This window comes from Hydractinia symbiolongicarpus, chromosome 13 (genome assembly GCF_029227915.1).
Source record: "Hydractinia symbiolongicarpus strain clone_291-10 chromosome 13, HSymV2.1, whole genome shotgun sequence".
Lineage (NCBI taxonomy): Eukaryota > Metazoa > Cnidaria > Hydrozoa > Anthoathecata > Hydractiniidae > Hydractinia > Hydractinia symbiolongicarpus.
The window spans coordinates 7,670,258-7,690,494 of record NC_079887.1 but is presented as its reverse complement, the minus strand read 5'-3'; the positions used below and the strand labels follow the sequence as shown (position 1 = coordinate 7,690,494).

The 20,237-nt window shown below is 33.0% G+C and overlaps 4 protein-coding genes across 4 annotated transcripts; 3 read left to right on the top strand and 1 right to left on the bottom strand.

Moving 5' to 3' along the window:
- The first annotated feature begins 764 nt into the window (after window positions 1-764).
- Window positions 765-3,282, top strand: LOC130623493 (mismatch repair endonuclease PMS2-like). Its single transcript, XM_057438983.1, has one exon. The coding sequence runs from the start codon at window positions 801-803 to the stop codon at window positions 3,201-3,203; it is 2,403 nt and encodes an 800-aa protein (XP_057294966.1). The 5' UTR covers window positions 765-800; the 3' UTR covers window positions 3,204-3,282.
- A 153-nt stretch (window positions 3,283-3,435) lies between these two features.
- On the top strand, window positions 3,436-10,938 carry LOC130623492 (uncharacterized). Its single transcript, XM_057438982.1, has 11 exons — window positions 3,436-4,180; window positions 4,789-4,964; window positions 5,323-5,486; window positions 5,746-5,851; window positions 6,685-6,877; window positions 7,485-7,577; window positions 7,676-7,774; window positions 8,123-8,203; window positions 8,501-9,779; window positions 10,376-10,424; window positions 10,650-10,938. The coding sequence occupies exons 1-11, from the start codon at window positions 3,833-3,835 to the stop codon at window positions 10,795-10,797; spliced, it is 2,736 nt and encodes a 911-aa protein (XP_057294965.1). The 5' UTR covers window positions 3,436-3,832; the 3' UTR covers window positions 10,798-10,938.
- Window positions 10,939-12,082: 1,144 nt separating this feature from the next.
- Window positions 12,083-15,078, bottom strand: LOC130623505 (uncharacterized). The gene is made up of 5 exons (XM_057438995.1): window positions 14,766-15,078; window positions 13,939-13,995; window positions 13,193-13,364; window positions 12,785-12,915; window positions 12,083-12,405 (listed from the first exon to the last, which is right to left on the bottom strand). The coding sequence occupies exons 1-5, from the start codon at window positions 14,961-14,963 to the stop codon at window positions 12,394-12,396; spliced, it is 570 nt and encodes a 189-aa protein (XP_057294978.1). The 5' UTR covers window positions 14,964-15,078; the 3' UTR covers window positions 12,083-12,393.
- Window positions 15,079-15,966: 888 nt separating this feature from the next.
- Window positions 15,967-18,936, top strand: LOC130623504 (uncharacterized). Its single transcript, XM_057438994.1, has 6 exons — window positions 15,967-16,098; window positions 16,684-16,850; window positions 17,172-17,228; window positions 17,476-17,686; window positions 17,802-17,938; window positions 18,525-18,936. The coding sequence occupies exons 2-6, from the start codon at window positions 16,704-16,706 to the stop codon at window positions 18,606-18,608; spliced, it is 636 nt and encodes a 211-aa protein (XP_057294977.1). The 5' UTR covers window positions 15,967-16,098; window positions 16,684-16,703; the 3' UTR covers window positions 18,609-18,936.
- Window positions 18,937-20,237: the final 1,301 nt, after the last annotated feature.

Sequence of the window (20,237 nt, the reverse complement as noted above, 5' to 3'; positions counted from 1 at the left end):
AGGGGCCGACTTTAATGTTCTCTATACCTTACGTTCTTCATAATAACACCATTCATTTAAATTTCACAACAAAATTACGTCGGCAATTTTTTTGCCAACTACTATGCTTCAAAAACCCCGCGCTGCCGCTCTCCTGAATGTAATAATTGCATGCCAAAATCATAAGCTAGGCGTGCGACACTGATCGCACGCCTGTATTAGTGTAGGCGTACGTACCACCGCACGCGGGTGCAAATATTCATGACCAAGACTGCGAGTTTCCACTGTGATGATCTCTCACTTAACCTAAAAGAAAATACAGAGTTTTCATATTATTTAACAATGCTAAAGAAAGGAACTATAAAAATTGTATTCACAAATTATGAGAATCTAAATTTCATTTGCAAGAGGTAAGAATCAACTAGATTCGGTGGATTTATAAAGTTGTGAGAGAATCTCATTGAACTTGCAATAGCTACTGTCAAATTTGATAGCCTGTCCACTGTTATGCTTATTCTAATTTTTAGTATTGGGAAAGACTACAACTGATTTTGTAGTGAGCCATGCTTTTAAAAACGATTTGTGCTTGTATTTTCGCTACACCCCAATAGGCTTGTTGCAACACCCTCCTCTGTTTTGCTTATTCTGACTTTTTCAATGTTCATAATTGATGTTGCAATACAGCGGAAGTTTACTGCCATCACACATTTCATGAATTTTTATAGCTCAGAGTATATAACAATGTATAACTGTATAATATTTGAGAATTTAAGCCTTCTACTCTTTTGCATTTTAACTTTCTTGCCTTAATTCTAGTGACTATGGAAAATGGTGTTCACTCACCAGCCATACAAGCCATTGACCGAAAATCTGTCCATCAAATTTGTTCGGGTCAAGTTGTTTTGGATTTAGCAACAGCTGTGAAAGAATTAGTTGAGAATGGACTGGATGCTGGTGCAGATAACATTGAGATCAAACTAAAAGAATTTGGAAAAGAGGTCATAGAAGTTTCTGATAATGGATGCGGGATTGAGGAAAAGGATTTTGAAGCACTAGCATTAAAGCATTACACATCTAAGCTGAAAGAATTTAATGATCTAATATTTGTTGACACTTTTGGTTTTCGTGGTGAAGCACTCAGCTCATTATCAGCTTTAAGCAATATCTGTATTACAACTAAACACCAGGATGCTACTGTTGGGACAAAACTTGAGTTTGATCATGATGGCAAATTATCAAAACAGACTGCTGTAGCTCGAGCTGTTGGAACAACTGTAGCAGTGACAAATATATTTTGTACATTACCTGTGAGATACAAGGAATTTCAAAGAAACTACAAAAAAGAATTTGTAAAAATGATGCATGTGTTGTATTCGTATAGTCTCATTAAATGTAATGTTAGATTTATTTGCTATAACACTGTGGCAAAGAAGCGACAAACACTGCTTACAACTAACGGCAAGAATAACATAATAGATATCATATCAAGCATATTTGGCCCAATGCAAGCACAAAACATTATTCCTATTCTACAAAATGAAGCACATGCGTCTGAATTAGAAGAATTTGATATTCCATCTGCAGCATTTGATGATTTTAAAAATCAGTTTGTCATTAGCGGGTTCATTTCGGAAGTTAGGCATGGTTGTGGTCGCAGTTCACCAGACAGACAATTTCTTTTCATTAATAAACGGCCCTGTGATTTTTCAAAACTCTCAAGAATTATAAATGAAGTATATCATATGTTCAATCATCATCAGTATCCATTTGTGATGTTAGATGTGTCTTTGAAAAAAGAATTTGTTGATGTCAATGTTACACCAAACAAAAGGATGATATTAATTCATCAAGAAAAAGTATTGTTTGCACTTTTAAAAAGCACTCTAAAAAGCATGTTTGAGAATTCGGCTACTTTCTATAATATGCAATCCCCATCAGTGCAAGATACAATTTTCAAATCTGGTAAATCCCCAGTGCCTGAATATGAGAACTCCCCCATGGTCAGAGAAGAAACCCCAAGTGCTCTACTACGTAATGACACAGCCAGTCCTTTAGAGAGATTCCGTTGCAGATTTGATAAAAGCAGTAAATCAGATTTAAAAGCAACACCTGAGCAACAAACCATGACAAAGTTTTTCACATTCACTGAAAAGAAAAGAAAACTTGATGTATCAAACTATGATGGAACACCACTGAAAAAGACCTTTATCAGTCCTCCTTCACCTGATTCTGATTCAAGTAATTTGAAAAATACTTTTATACCCACTAATTTTAAATCCTTAAACAACTTAAATATTGTTGGTAAGGAGGAAATGGTGAGTGAAACACGCACTGGTGATGTATTAACAACAGCATTGTCTGGTACTGAAATTGGAGTGGCATGCCAAACCAGTTCTAAAAGGGAAGATGATAATAATAATAAAGAATTGGTTACAGTTTATGATCACAATTCTTCTAATATGCTTCAAAATAGAGAAGTTGTTACTGTGAATTTTGACTTGAACAAATTGAGGAAAAAAATGTGTAAATACATACAAAGAAAGCAATGCAGTAGTGACAGAGTTCAAGAAATTAGTTGTTTCCGTGCTAAAATTTCACCTAATGAAAACAGAGCAGCTGAAAATGAACTCAGTAAGCAAGTTTCAAAAGATATGTTTTGCAAAATGGAAATCATTGGCCAGTTTAATTTGGGATTTATTATTACGAAGTTAAAAGAAGATTTGTTTATTGTGGACCAACATGCGACAGATGAGAAGTACAATTTTGAAATGTTGCAACAAAAACACTGTTTAAAAGGACAAATGCTGATTCAACCTCTAGAAATGGAATTAACCTTTGTAAATAAAGGTGTCCTTATGGAGAATATTGAGATATTTCGAAAAAATGGTTTTGATTTCAACATTGCTGAAAATGATCAAAATGATCAATTAGTAAAATTAACAAAGGTACCTGCTAGCCGAAACTGGATATTTGGTCCATCCGACATTGAAGAGTTAATTTTCATGTTAACAGAGTCTCCGGGTGTAATGTGTCGACCTTCAAACATAAGAAAGATGTTTGCTAGTAGAGCATGCCGCACATCAGTGATGGTAGGAACAGCGTTGAATGTTAGCAGCATGAAAAACCTCATAAATCATATGAGTGAGATTGAACACCCTTGGAACTGTCCACATGGTAGACCTACAATGAGACATCTTGTTAACCTTCAAAGAATAAGCACATAGATTTGTTTTAACAACTCCCTTTCTTTATGTATATTTTTTTATTTTAATAGTCTTGTGAGAGGTGTTAGTCCATTTGAAATCTTTAAATGACTTCTTCCTTATTTCCCAACCCATGCAAAACAATGTAGCTATGTTTTTTATACAGTTTTTATGATATATTTTGGCCTGTAATAACTAAAATAACGACGTCTTCCAGAAATCTTTTTCTTGTGCAAGACCCTTGCTATGTAAAAGAATTTCCCGGTTTAAACTTTAGTTCCAATTGCTAAATTTTAGCTAAAACTTCGGCTAGTTTTTACATAGTCTAGCTTAGGCATGTTTTTAACCTTAAAACTATCTTTCAAAACATTGTTTGACTAAATATGGTATGTCTTGTATAGAAGAATAAATTCCATATAATACACAGATTTTTCTCTTTTTAACATGGCTTTGAATCTAGCTTTATATCATATTTTTTTTTTAGTTTGTTTGTTGGTTTTCTTTAATAATTTCATTGTTCATTTACAATATATATAACAGAAAGTATACGAAAATATTTATCTGCTTTTCATTTTTAGTTTTTTGTTCATTCAAAAATTTGTACTTTTGTAACAGATATTCTTTATGTTGTTGGAATGTTTTAGAAAGTCATGTCTACTGAAAACACTAATGAAGGTTACGATGAGTTAAAAGGGGAAAAGGACAAAGAAAATAAAAAAGCATCACAGAGTAATCAAAGGGAAGAGACATTAGACCATGTAGATGCTTTAGTTACCAAGACCGCTGAGAGCAAAATGGATTTACTGCAGGATGATAACGAAAATATTCATGATAAACAATGTGATTCTGAGGCCGCAACATCTGGTAGCTTGACTGAAAACAAAATGAAAACCGATAATGTTCTGAACAGTAATGAATGTGAAGACTGGACTTTAGAAACAAAATTAAACAGTTTTTTAAAATGGTGTAAAGAAAATGACCTCAAGCTTTCTTCAAAGGCAAGTAATATACACGTTTTGTTATAAGAAAGATGCTTTTAAAAAAGCAACCACAAGTAAATCCAAATTTTTGCAACTCTTATGCTACAGCTTTTTTACCATTCAGGCTCGACATTATGCAATGCTTCGATGTCAATTGTAATGTAAATTTTTACTATAAATTCATCTAAATATTCTTAAAAAATCAAAATTTTATGATTATTTGTAAAAACTCCTAAAAATCTGATCAACCAAATTAGTCTTGAATTTGTTCAATTCCTTGATTCATTTTATTCTGAGTTACACTTTCACTAATTAAAATTCTCCTAAAATCATAAATTTTGCATGTGGTTTTCCCACCAATGAAAAAAAATCTTCCAAAACACAGCTAAAACCCTAAATTCCCCTTAACATCCTAAAAAAGTTAGTTACAACATCAGTGGGAACCCTGTTACGATATTTGCAGATTTCATCTACAAACTCGATATTGATGTTTCTTCCCTGCATAATATGTCATATACTCAAATTTGCCAAGGTGAATGGCAACTTGTTAAAATTAAACATGTCACACCAGCATAATTTTGTCAGCGTGAAGGCTCTGTATTTTTAATGATGGTTTTACTTTTTAGGTTAAAGTGGATTTTGTCGGTACAAGCCACCGTTATGGTATGGTTGCAACCAAAGACATTAAAAAAGGAGAAACATTGTTTGTAATTCCAAGAACAGTCTTGTTACACTCAGATAATGGTAAAATTGCTGACAGAATAGTTGATTATGAAGATTGGTTAGATGATATTGGAAGAAGGTGTGTACATAATACATTGCACACAGTCAACATAAAATTCCACATATCACTTTTTAGATGACAAGGCAAAAAGGTTTTGCAACCTATGTACTATATTTTTCTTTTGCGTTCTCGGCAATTTATTTCTTAAAGTTTGTTTATTTTTTCTATTCCACAAAAGTTATATCACATTGATAATACACTACAATTCTGTTTTTGTGTAATGGTTGACTAAATATGACTTCGTATTGATGTCATTCCTTTTTGTTGTCTCCTTATACATTAAATCACATGACTGCACATCGCTTAATAAATGGTTCCTGTTGCACTTAATTTTTACTTTTCTTTTATCGACTTCTTTTCAATCATTTATTTTTAGCTTAGATGATTCAAGTGGTTGGATACCTTTGCTACTAACATTAATGTTTGAATATAACATTAAAAATTCATTTTGGGCCCCATACTTACGGTTGATGCCAGAAGCAAAAGAATTTGGGCATCCCTTGTTTTGGACAACAGAAGATCAAATTGCCAATTTGTCAGGTATGGACACATGTAATTTTGTACGAGGTTTAAATGAAAGTATGATAGTGTTTATTATTTTTATTTTTTTCAGATTAAGTAATACATCAGCAACAGGACATTTTCCTTGTTGCTTTTATTAAATGTTCACAAACTCCTCCTTGTTTTCAAAAATGTTAAAAACTGGATCAACGCCTTATTTACTGTATTGCTGCTCATTCATAGTAAAACAGTAAATCATCTATAATCATCAAGGATCTTTATTACAACTTTTTATTAGGTATGAGTTTATTTTACGACATTCAGCGGGATATCATCAATATGGAACACGAGTACAATCAATTCGTGCTACCATTTTTATGTCGAAACAAAGGTATTTGTCCGAAGTAAGTTGTTATCTTTTAAGTTTGTGCTATCAAACATTTTTTGTTGAAGTTGATTGTATGTTTCCACTGAAACAACCATACATTACCATGGATGTTTACTTATTTTTGTGGAAGGTGTATGAATAAAAAGACAACATCAATGGATGAAGATTACATTCTTTGATTTTTATTCCCTTTTTTTCTGCCAACAAACCCCCAAAACAGTTAGTTTTGTAGATCTTCAACTTTAGAATCTAGCTGCCCACACTTATATTTTTATATTGAGTTTTTTACGATTCATAAATAAATGCTTGGATTTTTGATAACTGCATGGAAAAAACATTTTATATTTTACAAGTGCGTTTATTTCATAAGCAAATAAATATTTTTTTAAAAGTGCTATCAGTTTAAAAAAATTGTCAAAATGTCTGATAGAGGGTCACACTCTGCCCGATAGTGTGGAATTAAAAAACCAAAGGAGAACAACATTTACTTTGTATCGAAACATTTTTTTACATTGTTACAATAATACATTGTTACAATACAGTATTTTTAAAATTCATTTGTTTGTACATTTTCGTTTGCTTATGTCTGTCTTTAAAACTTTGCTAAAAAGATAGCAAAGAATCTTGAAAATAGTTTAAGAAATGGAAAGAAAAAATCTTAAAACTTTGAAAGTTGAAAAAAAAATGAGCAGACCTGTGGATGTTTAAGTGAGAATGGGCGTTTTTTAAAATAGTGGCGTGGGCGCTATTGTGATTGCGAAGAGTTAATTTTTAACAGGATGTTAAATTTACCTTTAAGAGAGAAAAATGATTAGTTCACCGATTCTACTAACATTATGTATTTTTTAGTGTCGCTGATTACAGCTTGGATTTATACAAACGTGTAGTTGCATTTGTAATGGCATACAGTTTTACTGAAGGCCCTGGGTCAACCAGCATGATACCTATGGCTGATATCCTTAATCACCACAGCGACAACAATGCTCATTTAATATTCGAGGAAGATTGTTTGAAAATGAAAAGTTTCAAGAAAATTGAAAAAGTAAATGCATAAGTTTTAACATACGAATTGCTGTCATTATCATCAATATGATGTTAGTTGAAACATTATGTTCCGCAACAATTTATGTAAAGGTAGAATTTCCTCTGCAACAGTTGCACAACATATTTTGTACAACATTTATGAACCCTAATGAAAATCGACCTTTAGTGACGTGAATTTGGATAAGAGATATAGTGGACTCAATTTTCCCAGGAAAACAAATAGCCAATATTTTCTTAAAAAATCGGTAATTTATGCCTAAAACTAAAGGTTTTGACAACACTGAAGTGTTGATGTGACTGATTCGTGCAAGGAAGAAATTGTCATTTTTTTAAAACACGCCTCAAATAGTCAGGATTATTGGACAAAGAGGCCATGGGAATCTTGTACCCGTTAAGATATTTAATATCTGACAATATGCCAGTTCTAGATCCAAGAAACACAATGTTGACAATTAGCAGCAATAATTAGTTGTAATTGTTAATTAGTGAGCATTAATCATTATTCATATTTATCAGTTTTTGATTTTCATTTTAACAATTTAAATTTCTAATATTCTACCTGTTTAAAATAAAATTGTTTAACAACGTATAAAACTGTATTGTAGGGTGAAGAGATCTTCAACACGTTTGGTAAACTCGATAATTCTGCTTTGCTGCAGATGTATGGTTATGTTGAGCCTAACAACCAATACGAATCTGTGAGTACTTTCTCATCGTGGGTAAATTTTGTAGATGTTATTTATGTAATACACGTTCTTGTTATTATCTCCACTATTTCTAACCTCCGTTATTCTAGGTATCAGTGGCAGTGATTAGTTTTTTAAATGTTATTGGAGCGACAGGAAAGTTATCTCCCTCATATCTTCAAGCAATGACCGCTTTCCTTGATAAAACGGTGGGACTTTTTTTTGACTCGATGTGTACTGTTTTTTGACTGGATGTGTATGTACACTGTTTTTAAATTGATGTGTATGTAGACTTTTTTGACTCGATGTGTATGTGGACTTTTCTTTGAGTCGATGTGTATTTAGACTGTTTTTTGAGTCGATAAGTATGTAGACTTTTCTTTGACTCGATGTGTGTGTAGACTGAAAAATATGTGCCTAAATTTTCTTCTATTTTATGCCTGTATATCCTTATATGTTTTACGCTGATATACAGCAATTATTCATGAGAATAAAGCACCATTACAAGTACATTGACTTTCACCTTTTTTGTAACTGTCCATTTATTGTTATTGCAGCTCATTGCTCCCTCTGACGATTTTTTTATATTTGACAAAAATGGGATGAGAAATGGTCCTGACCTGATCCATGCTTTAAAGGTATCTGTTTACTGGTCTTGTTTACTGTGTCTAGTGAAATGTATACATTGACGAATAATGTGATAATGATGAAGGGTCTACGTAACATTTCAGGCAGGAAATTGGTTGAGGTTGCAAAGATTAAATAATAAGTTCAAACAAACAATCCAACATTATTTTGTTTTTTCAACATTTTTAGAATTGTACTACAGTTTATGTGTCAAAATCTGTCTGCTGCGATAAAAAAAGACAACCAAACATTGATCTTTTTACGTTGTATTTGATTTCAAAGAATTCACATTCATGCTACTGTTTTAGGTGTGGCACATGAGCGAGAACGAGTTTGAAGATATGGTGAGAGCACGTGCGTGTAATCGTCCCGATTCGTTTTATAAAAAATTATTACGCAAACTTAAACTCGCCAAAAAAACTGACGTGTCTTCAGGAGTGGCTGTGATAGATATCACTGAAGAAGAACTGGAATGTGAGCAAGAAGGCGAGAAAAGAAAATTTGTCGAGTTGCAAGAAATCGAAGAAGACGCGGAAGAAGAACAACAGCAAAATAAGCGTCTTCATCTGCAAAACAACGGTTGTTGTTATCATGATGTCGGTATATCTAGTCACGTCGGTACATGTAATAACGTCCTTGATAAAGCCTGTGGCGGTATTTTACATAATATACCGAACAAACTGATGGATTATAATAATAGACATCACCAGACTGATCATGATACAAATTCTCATGTTGGTAACACTAAATCGAGTGCTATTGTTATAGACGATGACTCTGAAGATGATGTTGAAAAAACACAATCTGATAAAAAACATATTGATAAAACTGATCGTGACGAGAAAGTCGATATAAAAGAGAGTAATAACAAAATGGAAGTTGATATTTTACCGAACAATAATTTAAGTTGTAGTGTAAGTAAAACTGAGGAGTTGGTAAAAACAACCGGTAGCGAGAATAATTTACCCTTAAAGCAATGCGAAGATGGAACTTCTGAAAATAAAATTTCAGGTAATAGTAAAAATAATGAACACAGCGATGAAAGCGCTGATAAAACTGAGCCCGTCACGAACAATGTTGACAATTTGACGGGTGACGAAAATATAAATTGTGCGCAGGGAGAATTAAAGGATACAGAAATCAATGTCTGTGTAAGTTCAGAAGAGAAAAGTAATTCCCCACAAGAACAAGACATAAAATGCGCAACTAATTGTGGAGATAAAACTATATCTACTAACACAAATGTTGCAGATGAATCCAGTGAACGTAGTTGTAAGATAAGTAAATCTGCTGAACTAAATACAAATTCTGAAGCAAGTAAGAATTCTATGACTAATGAACCAAACCTTTGCAATGGTGCTGATGTAAGATCGAGTTGTGTTGGCAATGATGCTGGAAAGAATTCGACTTTTAAAGTAACTGTGAAGGAAACTGCATTGTGCGCAGATAAAACAAGTCATAATGTGTCAGTTGAAAATGAAGAAAAAAGTGAAGATGAAAACGAAGAATTATTAGATAGTGATGTTGACAGTGATACAGATGAAATTGAATTTGTAGGCGAAGACATAACATGTGCTATGACGTACGGTAAGTGTGACCACAGACTTTTATTTGATTTCCGTTCAAATAGATGTGGTTATTAACTGCTCACGAAATATGTTGACATTGAAAATTTGGAAGGTTCATTGTCTAATCCATTATACAAACACGGTTAGTACGAAAAAAGTCATTTTTCTAATGATTTATAATAAATTTACCACTGAAACCACTGTACCGACTACTTTTTTGCTGATTTTTGTTTTCCTTTTTCGCATTTAGAGCAGTAATGCTTCAAAGTGTTTACTATTTTATTTGAATTTTATATAGAAAGAATAATTTGTGATAAGTTCGTTTGCATATATTTTCAACAAACATTCAAAAATGATTTGGCAAAAATTGACTATTTTTTCCGATTTAAATTTAGCGACTTTTTTTTTTTGTTTTTTTTTTTTTTTTTTGTTTTTTTTTTGTTTGTAGACGTTATTGCTTACCAGTAATATTTTAAGCTTAAGAACGTCTTAACAACTGTAAAACTTATCAATCATTAAAAGATGTGATATCACATCTTTCAACTTATACACCGCCTTCACAACAAATTCCTGTAATACCGCGCCCTTTATTTCAAATCATCTCTTTTCATTTAGAAAACCTGAACAAAAAGTTACTTCCCGAATGGAGAGACACTGTTAAAAAGTAGGATATTCCTTTGTATCTTAACCCTTCGAAATTTGTACAAAGAAATTCTTAAATAATTTAAATAAATACGAACTCTGAGACCCCGTATAAAAACTTCGTAATTTTATCCGCCAAATGTAACGACGTTAAGTCGGAAGTAATTTTAACCGAGGTAACAGTTAACTAATCTCTACCCTCTTTTATCACTCTGTATTTTCTTAAATTATTGCGCCTCGTTTTTAGAGTACTGGAGAAACAATTGACTAATTTGAATGCTTATGCGAAAGATAACAACCCCAAGGAAAGCATGACACGTGATCAGTTGAACGCATACGAAGTTCGCTGTGGTCAGCGGTCAGTTTTAAACACTTTCATGGCCGCACTTACTTGAGCGCATATTTTGTTATATCTTCGCGAAAAACATGGAAAGTGTGACAAATCGTCGTTTGTAACTGAACTCTAGTGATCTGGAACACAGCATGATATTACTTTCCAATTATATTTTTTATTTATTGAAAACGTCTTCATTTTACATTCCTTCTGTTTTTTTGTTTTTTATTTGAACTGCGTAAAAGTGGGATGTACTGAAGTATTTATTCTAAAACGTATTTTTTTGTCACAAAATTTCGTGGAGATAATTCTCGCGAATGAAAAAAGCAGTTTATCAATATTTGTTAGAAAACAATATAAAATGAGATTTCATGTTTTAAAATTTCAAACTCCCCATATATTATATGCAAACTGCTCAAACAATTAATGGAATTTAATCTTTCGTGAAGAACGCAAAACCGCAAAAAATTGTGACAAAAGGGCTTTTCTTGGTCAGTACGGTTAACTACATCTCCTTAACAACATAAAAATAAGGACCAATTTATGACCTAACGCACTAAAATTATAATACAGTTTATTTTACTACATCATTCCACTAGGCTACATTTTTTTCAACTTTATGAAACACTAGAAGGGAAAAGCGAGATGGTGGATTTACGATATAGTAAACTCTTGTAAATATATATAAAGTAAGATGAGGTGAACATTAGATATGTTTGTGAGAAAGAAGAGGTTTACACGCCCGTTTGTTTATTTGAATATCTTCGACTGGTTCGCAAGGGGTGTGCGTTACACGCTAAATTTTTGTTTAAATGGACGGTGGTAGCTAATCTTACGCTGTACAATGAATTATTTGTTTCTTATTCTTCCTATGTTAGCTGCAAGAGTTCTGCATATATATAATTTTAAACCCTTGGTCTCATTGCTCCGAAAATCTTGAATGAGATTCCAACAAAAACCGGAAACACATAAGTCATTGATTTTGCTTCTAGCTAATGATAAATTTTGCCCCTCACGAAGTAAAGAGCTTTGATGATATAAGGCAATGATGATTCTGCGAACTGCGAAGATTTCAGAAAGAAAAAAATTATTTCTTAAATACGAAAAAAAACCACCCAAAATAAAACCTCCATAAGTTAGTACGGAATACGATCGCAAAGTAACGGGAAGTTTTAATGCCTTTGGGGATTCCATCCTAACGGATGACTCTTCCTGAACCACATTACCGCTAGAGATCGTTTAGCATTTCTCTGACTTGCTTGCCTGTTACGCGAGCCGATTCCCAGTCAGTACGAAAAATGACAGTATTAGAATAAAATGTTTAAGGTATTACTAAAAATAAAACATTTCACTTTTGGTTATTATTTCCTAGAGCGAAAATTTCAACGACAAAGAAAAACCATTAAATTTTACATTTTTGTCACCCTAGCGTAAATTATAGATGGCTTAAAAAAGCTACATTCATGGATGAGAGCATGTACTTAACAAAAATAAAATCCGATATAAACAGCTAGTCAGAACATATATCACGTTAAATAAGTGAAAAGAAATTCAACAAAACTGAGTCGTAACAATCTCGTAAGTTACAAAAACATTGAAAATGTTGAAATACTGGGTGTGATTCTTGTGTGCGTGCTTTGATCCATTCACTTCACCCTTACTCTCGCGCCTAAAAAAAAAATGAAAACGAAGTAAAGTGACGAAGCCGACCGTTTTGCTTACGTCACAATGATTTTTCCCGTCCACTACATGGGATTTTTTTGAAAGCACACAAGGCTTAGCAACGTACAAATGGAAACCTCTTGATAGAAAGTTTGCTGCACAATCTGCGCAAACAATACAACATAAAACATTTGGAGGATGAAATAGGATTACAGTGATCACGACACATTTTTCAAACTTCTGTGGGAGTAAACTATTTCCTCTCTATGGCGAAAAAGTGTATGAGGGAAGGGGCTATATTCCCAGCACCTTGGTGCGGAGGAATAGTGAGACTAAAAAGGTATTGCGCTTATAAACAGAAAGCGTCAAACATTCTATAACATTACCTTGGAACGCATTAAAGCGCCAGCTAAGCCAATGAACAAACCAAACAAAGAAAACACTGCTGAAGCAATAGATGCTCCAAATAGTACCCAGTTCAAATCACGCCCAAACTCGATCAGATCGCACGGATAGCCTAAATGTTAAACATAAAAACAGTCAAGGACAAAATATCTTATTTAGACATTTGATTTTCTGCATTTAGCCATTTGATTTTCTGCATTTAGCCATTTGATTTTCTGCATTTAGCCATGTGATTTTCTGCATTTAGCCATGTGATTTTCTGTATTTGTTACTTAGAAGCCTTGTTTGTAATTTTTATATTTGTGTCGCATCTTGTGATAGAAATCTTGATATACTTGATACAACATCTCGACAGAAGAAGAAAATGGTCAAGTGGAAATAAAACTTACCATAAAGAGTGGTGTTACACAAGCATCTTTTGGGACCTTGCATAGAGCAACTTTTGTTGTCGTACATTTTCATCTGATCTTCCCAAGTATCATCATAATCTTTTAGCGTTATGAAAATGTGTGCAATTGATAGACCAAGTAACACGAGGTTGGCAACAAGAAATGCAAACACCTAAGAAAAAGCGGTTGAATCTTAGCGCGAATCTCCACGGGACGATTTTTACGACAATCGTCATCGATACTCGAATTTAATTGGTCGCGATTTTCCTTATGACGAAAAGTTGAATTGGTTTTTACTTTTCGTCACAAAAATCTTCGCGAATATTGTCCAGTGGAGATTCGGCTTTATGGCGCATTTGAATTATAGGATCACGTGGTTGATGGGACCATTCGGTATTGTCCAATAAACTTATTAAATACAAATGATTAATATCTCTTAAATTTTTGCCAGTACTTGATTTCAGGAATTTCCGTTTTTTTTAAAAAAAAAACCTTAAAACCAAAAGGAAAAATTGTTCGAATATTAAATTTTTCTATGAAGCCTAGGTTTAAAAAATCATTTTTCTCCAAGCAGGTCATTTGTTCTTATTTTTTATTGTTTCACGGTATTTATTAAGCAACTGCACTACCAACAACAAAAAGAGCCTCCATTGATAGCAGGAAATTTTTTAAAATGACGGTAGCCACCTTATATAAATATGTTTTAAATAAATAAAAAAATAAAATAAATAAAAGCTACTACTTACGGCTACTTTATGTCTCGTTCCCAAGACAACCAACCCAAGTATTGCCGGGATTAACAACTAAAGACAAATAAATAAATAAATTGACTTCACTATGAAGTGGCGACGATACCTATCACGTGATAATTCTCACTCCTATACTTCTAAATTCCACATTACAAAGTTGTTTAAGGGTGACATGTTCCTGCTTTTTTCTTAATCAGTTTTTAATCATAAAACAATTAAAGCTATTTAAAAACTTGAGTTCTAAATGCTGGCAAAAATAAAAAATTACAGTTTTATGTCAAATATTTCTTCTAATATAAAAGATATTCTTAAAAATATACACCAGCAGAAAAAAATAATTAGAGTTCGTGAAATTTTGAAGGACAAACACATGGTAATATACCTTTTTTTACCTTAAAGAAGAAGATTTCATTGGTTAGCTTTGTTACTTAGTTACAGGTGGTTTTGTTATCAGAAGTTTGAATTTCAGAAATCATTAAAAATTAATAGGAATATAAAACTTTAAAATAAAAAATGATTATTTGATCTATCTGATCACAATTTCCCCTTTTTGGATACATTTTGCATATTTAACGACTAATTGAAAAATAATTATTTTTTCCCTCTCATGCCCAACATTTTAAGGTACCCAGTTGATAGTGTTTGCAAAAAAAATATAAAACTATAAAATTCCATATTTTAAAAAGGGGCGGTTATACGAACAGAGGAGCCTACTCGTATAACCGCGCCCTTTAGATAAGCGCCCCCATGAAAGAAAGCCCAGGGCGCTTATTCACTCATTTACGGTAATTACTATAATGTAACAAAAATGATTTTAAGCTTACCGGAAAACCGACCCAAAATCCCAATCCTGTTGAAGTATGTTCACAAGTCAAATTTTCACAAAATGCACCCAGCATAATAAAAGCACATATGATTGTAAAAGTAGCTACTAAAAATTGCAGCATGCCAAGAAAGCTGGCAAGAATGGCGACCTTACGATTGACCAACAGATTGTAATTCATATCCTTTGAAGCCACCATTATGACATGCAAAATAAAACAACGTTATAACTTTGTATACAAGTTTAAATATTAGTTTGTCAAGAAAGTTGATCAGTGAGATTGTTTATCACTGAAGCTACAAAAGTTTAAGATGGTTAGTATGATGGTCGGGTCATCGATTCCGGGGGTTCATACATGTTTTTGTAAAGTACTTTAACAAAAGGATGACTGATATTTGCTTAATTAACTTGTGAATTTAGATCTGCTATCAAAAAATTGGATTTCTTTCCGTAAGATCAACTAAAGAAAACTGTAAGATTTATTGTAACAACTTAACGTTATTTTGTTTGGACAAGGAGTTTTAACCTCCTTGATTTGGAGTAGTTCAAAAATTAGACTAATTTTCAGGAGAATTGCTTAAATTCAGAAGAAAATATTTTTAATAAACCTCCCATCAACCCCGATAGCTTAGATTAAACCGATTATAAATCGAAAGAGAGTAAAGAAATGCCACGTCCTATCCTTTATCTAGGCTGATTTTCTAATTCCTGTTTTAATATTTACCCCCTGAACATTGGTACTTAATTTATTGATAATAGTATATTTATATGACACAAAAAGCAAAACTATACCCTATAGAATTCAATAAATGGCATTGCTTAAGAAAGGACAATTAACAAATTAAAAATTTGATTCAACATTCTCGTCGCCATGTATGTAGCGAGCCATACCCTTTCTAAACAAAAGAGAAAAATATAATTACATGTTTATGCGAGATTATATGACCACTTTTACGCATTTTAACCACACATTCAACGCAACTTTTTTTTAATATAACTGAGAATAAAATACCTAAAATTAAAAATTAGCGTTGATCTCCGAAATTACTTTTTTATGACTCATTGTTATTGAGCCTCATAGATACGCAATCACGTTTTTGCATCGTTATGAGCAATCTCGAATAATATGACTTAATTAGTGTCTCCTAGGAAACAGATTTTCTCTTTTTTTCACATCATAATAGCTAATATACCTGCATTGCAATTCGCTATAGTATTTATCGCAATGTTCAGCCAAGCATCACAAAACAATGAAATGTATTATTCTCCGCATAACTCTGACATGACTGATGGTAGAGTTGGACATGTAACAGACAAGATTGAGATTTTGTAAGGTGAGTAGCTTGGCTTCTTATTTATCTTTGATGAGATATTTTTATTTATCATTTTTTCTAATTTGTTTATTTTTGTCGCTTGGTATTTACAGCTATGCTGCCATAACGGGAAAAACATTCTGGAATAAATATCTCTGATTTCCAGACTGTGTGTACACTCAGTTTAAGCATTTTGCGTGAAAAACTACTTATTTTTTGTGTTGATTCGTGTGTTTGACTTAGGAAATTGGAATCTATTAACGTATTTCCTACATGAAAACCGCGTAACGGGTTATAGGTAATTAACTGTGCATTATGTAATATATCAATGTAACAATTTTAAATGCCTAACTTCCAATTACATGCTTGTTTATAAAAACATGTGTGTATTGATCTTGTGGAACACTTTCCAACACGAAATATCATCATATAACTTGCTAGTTGCGTCAAATAGATCAACTTCAGATGTCTTCACTGTAGTTCGCATCAAAATAGACTCATGGAGTGTTCTCTCTTGACTACGGGCTATCAAAATATCTTCGAAACAATACTTTATAATTTTCAACGATTGGTTATCTCGTTTCCTGTGAATCTGCTTTTTCTTAGTTCAAATACTACGCAGCAAAATGTTGATCAGTCGTCGTTCATCGCAATGGATATGTACTCTGGGTTTGATGCAACTGCTCTTCGCCACGGGACTGACTGTGTGTGGGTTTGCCATACTTGGATTGTTTCATAGTTTGAAATGTAAAGGATTGTGGCTTGGCATGCCAGTAAGAATATATTGTTTTTCTTTCATTTTTTGTAGCAAATATTAGAATCAAATATAACCTTTTTGACAAAGAACTTAGATTTTAACAAATACAAATTTTATGTTTCTCGTAATTTTTAATAAATCTCTTTTACTTCTAAAATATCTAACATAAAATGTTGGGGGATCTTTTTCATAATGTGCACTGGAAAATTGATATTTAAACATTCGATGCCTAAATATTAAGTACACAGTGGCTTCAAATTGCCTTTCAAGAAAAACCACAGCTAATATGCAACCAACTATTTTACTAATGCTTCTGCACCATATTGATTCTTTTTAGATGATGATTCCTGGATTACTAAGTGTTGTTGTCATGGCAACTAGACATCGAAAAGCTGTAAGTAAAAGCAAGATGTACTTTTACAGCGAATATTGTCTTCACCTATGTCTACGAAAAGCCCCAGGAGTTCATATAAACCATCATTTTTCATAAAGTTCATACCTCCCTGTTGGAAGAACTTTTAATTAATCTTAGAAGTTTGGGGGGGAGGGAGGAGTGGGGTTAGGGAGGACTTAAGTAAGGTAACACCCAAGATATGATAACTGTGCACTGTGTATGTTTTTATTGCTTTTTTTATGTTTAGTCGATCACAGTTTTTGCCACATGTGTAATAGTTATTGCTCTATGTGCATATCATGGTGTTGCTGTTTGGGAAGACATTGACTTCTGGGAGAAGTACAGAGAATATGCTGAGATTAAAAATGGTGAAGGTTTGCCACCAAAACCATGTTACGATCGTGGCGATCACTGTATTTGTGGAGATAATAAAGAATACTTAAATTCTGACTACACAGGTTATAATAAAGTATATTTTTGGAATTTTAGTTCAGTGACCATTGATTCATAGAATGTAAATCCATGTATTCGTGTTACACAACAAACATTTAAAATACCTTTTGCAAATTTTAGTTCAATTCTGTGATCAGTTTCGCACTGGTGAGGAATTATTTTGGACATTGCTAGCCTTAACAATTGGCGGTGCAATCTTTTCTCTTTTAAACGCCATCGTCTGTGTGTGGGCGTCATTTACTGGAACACCACGAGAGGTAACCTTTACTTACTTACTTTCCGTTTGCTCTAGATATTGTATGCATTTCAAATGTCCTTGCTTGAAGGGGCTACGAACCGGTTAAAATGCTCACATTCCGTATATCCTGCGAACATATTAAAAATCCGGCAAACGCATTTCGCGCAATGAATAGACCAGCGCACTTTGCTCGCTGGTTCAATTTTTTTTTCGAAAAATATATTACAAAGAAATCTTTCAGCCAGACTTTTCCTAGATGAAAACATGGCCAAGGCTGGAGAAGATAAAAATTCTAGATATATCTATATGTTAGAGTCTGCAAATTACATAACATGCCGAAAAAATTGCCATTTTTGTTTTTCACCGCCATCAGCTTGACTTTCGTAGAAGTCACTAAAGTCGAAATCGACAGCCTTTCCGTAGCCCCTTTGATGTGCTTTAAGAACTAGATTAGTAAGAATGAATTGCATCTCCCAAGCCATAGTAGGGAATTCGAATGCAGATCCTCTGCTGGTACCTTGTATTTATATGTAATGTATGGCATGAGACATGGTATGACAACTTTTCATCATTTTATGTGAATATTCTTTGCTTTTAATGTTTAGTTGGAGATTGATGAGAAAGATATTGGTGGTCTGAACGATTACGATTTTGGTGGTACTAAATACAACTACGCCCTGCATCAGTAACGCTCACCCGCATGTCTTTATGTTATCAAGCATCGTTAGTTCTTCATATAAAAAATATCAATATCATCTTAGTTTGAGAGAAATATCACGTTCTTAACTCCAGTGCAAATGATTTCTCAGAAGAGGTTTTTTGTTTGTTTGTTTCAGTCTCTTTTTTGAATGTGACATATAAAAATAAATAACTTTATAAAGAATAGTTGTAACGTAAAACTGTAACAAATTTGTGATTAAAAATGTGTATTTGTGCATTGGTAGATCTTCAGTTATAACAACAGTTATTTAATCAAACCGGTTTTACTTTATTCAAGATGAATAGCCATTAAGACAATCCAACCTATGTTTAACTTCACACAGAATCATTATGCGCTCTGATCTTTAACTTCTGCTCTTAGTAAACTTTGAACTTAAACTTAGCTACACCTAGTCCACTCACACTTATGCATTCGCCGTAGTTTCACTATCTATTTGATAATTTGTAATAACAGAGCTGTGTAGTCAACGATACGCCATCAATTTCCTGTTACAACTGTCCCATACAACATATGAAATTGATCAATACTCTGCAAATACGGACTCAAGGGGGTGTGCTTACTTGTTTCTACATTCTAAGAAAATGCTCTTATTTTCTCGCTTATGTTTGTATGGTATCATATTAGTTTATATCGGCAAGTACTTGGTGTTATATAATTGCTTGATTTGTGAAAATAAGGACCGATTGAGCTGAATTCTCGGTTAAGGTATTATTTAAGAATGCATTTTTTCTGCAACGTTGCGTTTTGATTTTGTAGAGCTCTGTTTGACAAAATCACAATTTTTGCATATATGATGTATACAGCTACATGTGGACGGCTTTATCGCTATTTCTAACATGACCTCACTGCGAAGTAATCGTGGCCAGCGTAACCTAGAGAAAATCCAAAAAACCCTTTTTTCGAAGTGGTTATTGAGGTTTGAAGTTAGGAAAGGTAAAGATACGTGAATTCAATATCCAATCTATAAAATTGCTTGCAGTGACTTACTTATGTAGTATATTTTTTTACCAGGATTGCAGGTCGTAATGTCAGTATAAAAAGAAAATAACGCAGAATTTAAAAATTGCTTTATTCGGACAAAATTAATGTGCGATGCTAATTTAGCCAAAATTTATTCCACTTTAAATTTATCATAATTAAGCATTTACTAATGAAGCCTCAAGGAGATTTCCACTGCTGGAGGAAAAGGAACATATATGGAAATTTTTCTCTAGCTGGATAAATGTTTTTTTATCGACAACAATTGTGGACATTTTCCGCTTTTTCGAGACGGATATTATCAGAATGCAATTATGAAGTTTTTTAGAAAACTCTTTACTAGAAAATAATTTATATTGTTTTAGTAGGCAAAATCGTGTTTACATTTTGGCATTATAAATTCTACTTTATTTCTTGGTGAAAAGACTCCGTGACTTTTATGCAAATTTGCCTACAGCTCACTTTGAGTTATTATTTTTAAACCAGTACTTCAAATTAATTGAACAGTGAAACCTCGATATGCAAACATTCTAGAGCGGACGTTGTTTCAAAGACCCAATTTTCATTACGCCTTCCTTCTGACAAAGAACCTGTCTATGCGATGAGTCATACAAAACAA

Coding starts and splice junctions, on each gene's coding strand:
- LOC130623505 (XM_057438995.1), bottom strand. CDS start 14,963: ATGGTGGCTTCAAAGGATATGAATTACAATCTGTTGGTCAATCGTAAG. Junction 13,996..14,765: donor GATTTTGGGTCGGTTTTCCG/GTAAGCTTAAAA, acceptor ATTTGTCTTTAG/TTGTTAATCCCGGCAATACT. Junction 13,365..13,938: donor GAACGAGACATAAAGTAGCC/GTAAGTAGTAGC, acceptor GCTTTTTCTTAG/GTGTTTGCATTTCTTGTTGC.
- LOC130623504 (XM_057438994.1), top strand. CDS start 16,704: ATGTTGATCAGTCGTCGTTCATCGCAATGGATATGTACTCTGGGTTTG. Junction 16,851..17,171: donor GATTGTGGCTTGGCATGCCA/GTAAGAATATAT, acceptor GATTCTTTTTAG/ATGATGATTCCTGGATTACT. Junction 17,687..17,801: donor CTTAAATTCTGACTACACAG/GTTATAATAAAG, acceptor TGCAAATTTTAG/TTCAATTCTGTGATCAGTTT.
- LOC130623493 (XM_057438983.1), top strand. CDS start 801: ATGGAAAATGGTGTTCACTCACCAGCCATACAAGCCATTGACCGAAAA.
- LOC130623492 (XM_057438982.1), top strand. CDS start 3,833: ATGTCTACTGAAAACACTAATGAAGGTTACGATGAGTTAAAAGGGGAA. Junction 8,204..8,500: donor ACCTGATCCATGCTTTAAAG/GTATCTGTTTAC, acceptor CTACTGTTTTAG/GTGTGGCACATGAGCGAGAA. Junction 10,425..10,649: donor TGGAGAGACACTGTTAAAAA/GTAGGATATTCC, acceptor CCTCGTTTTTAG/AGTACTGGAGAAACAATTGA.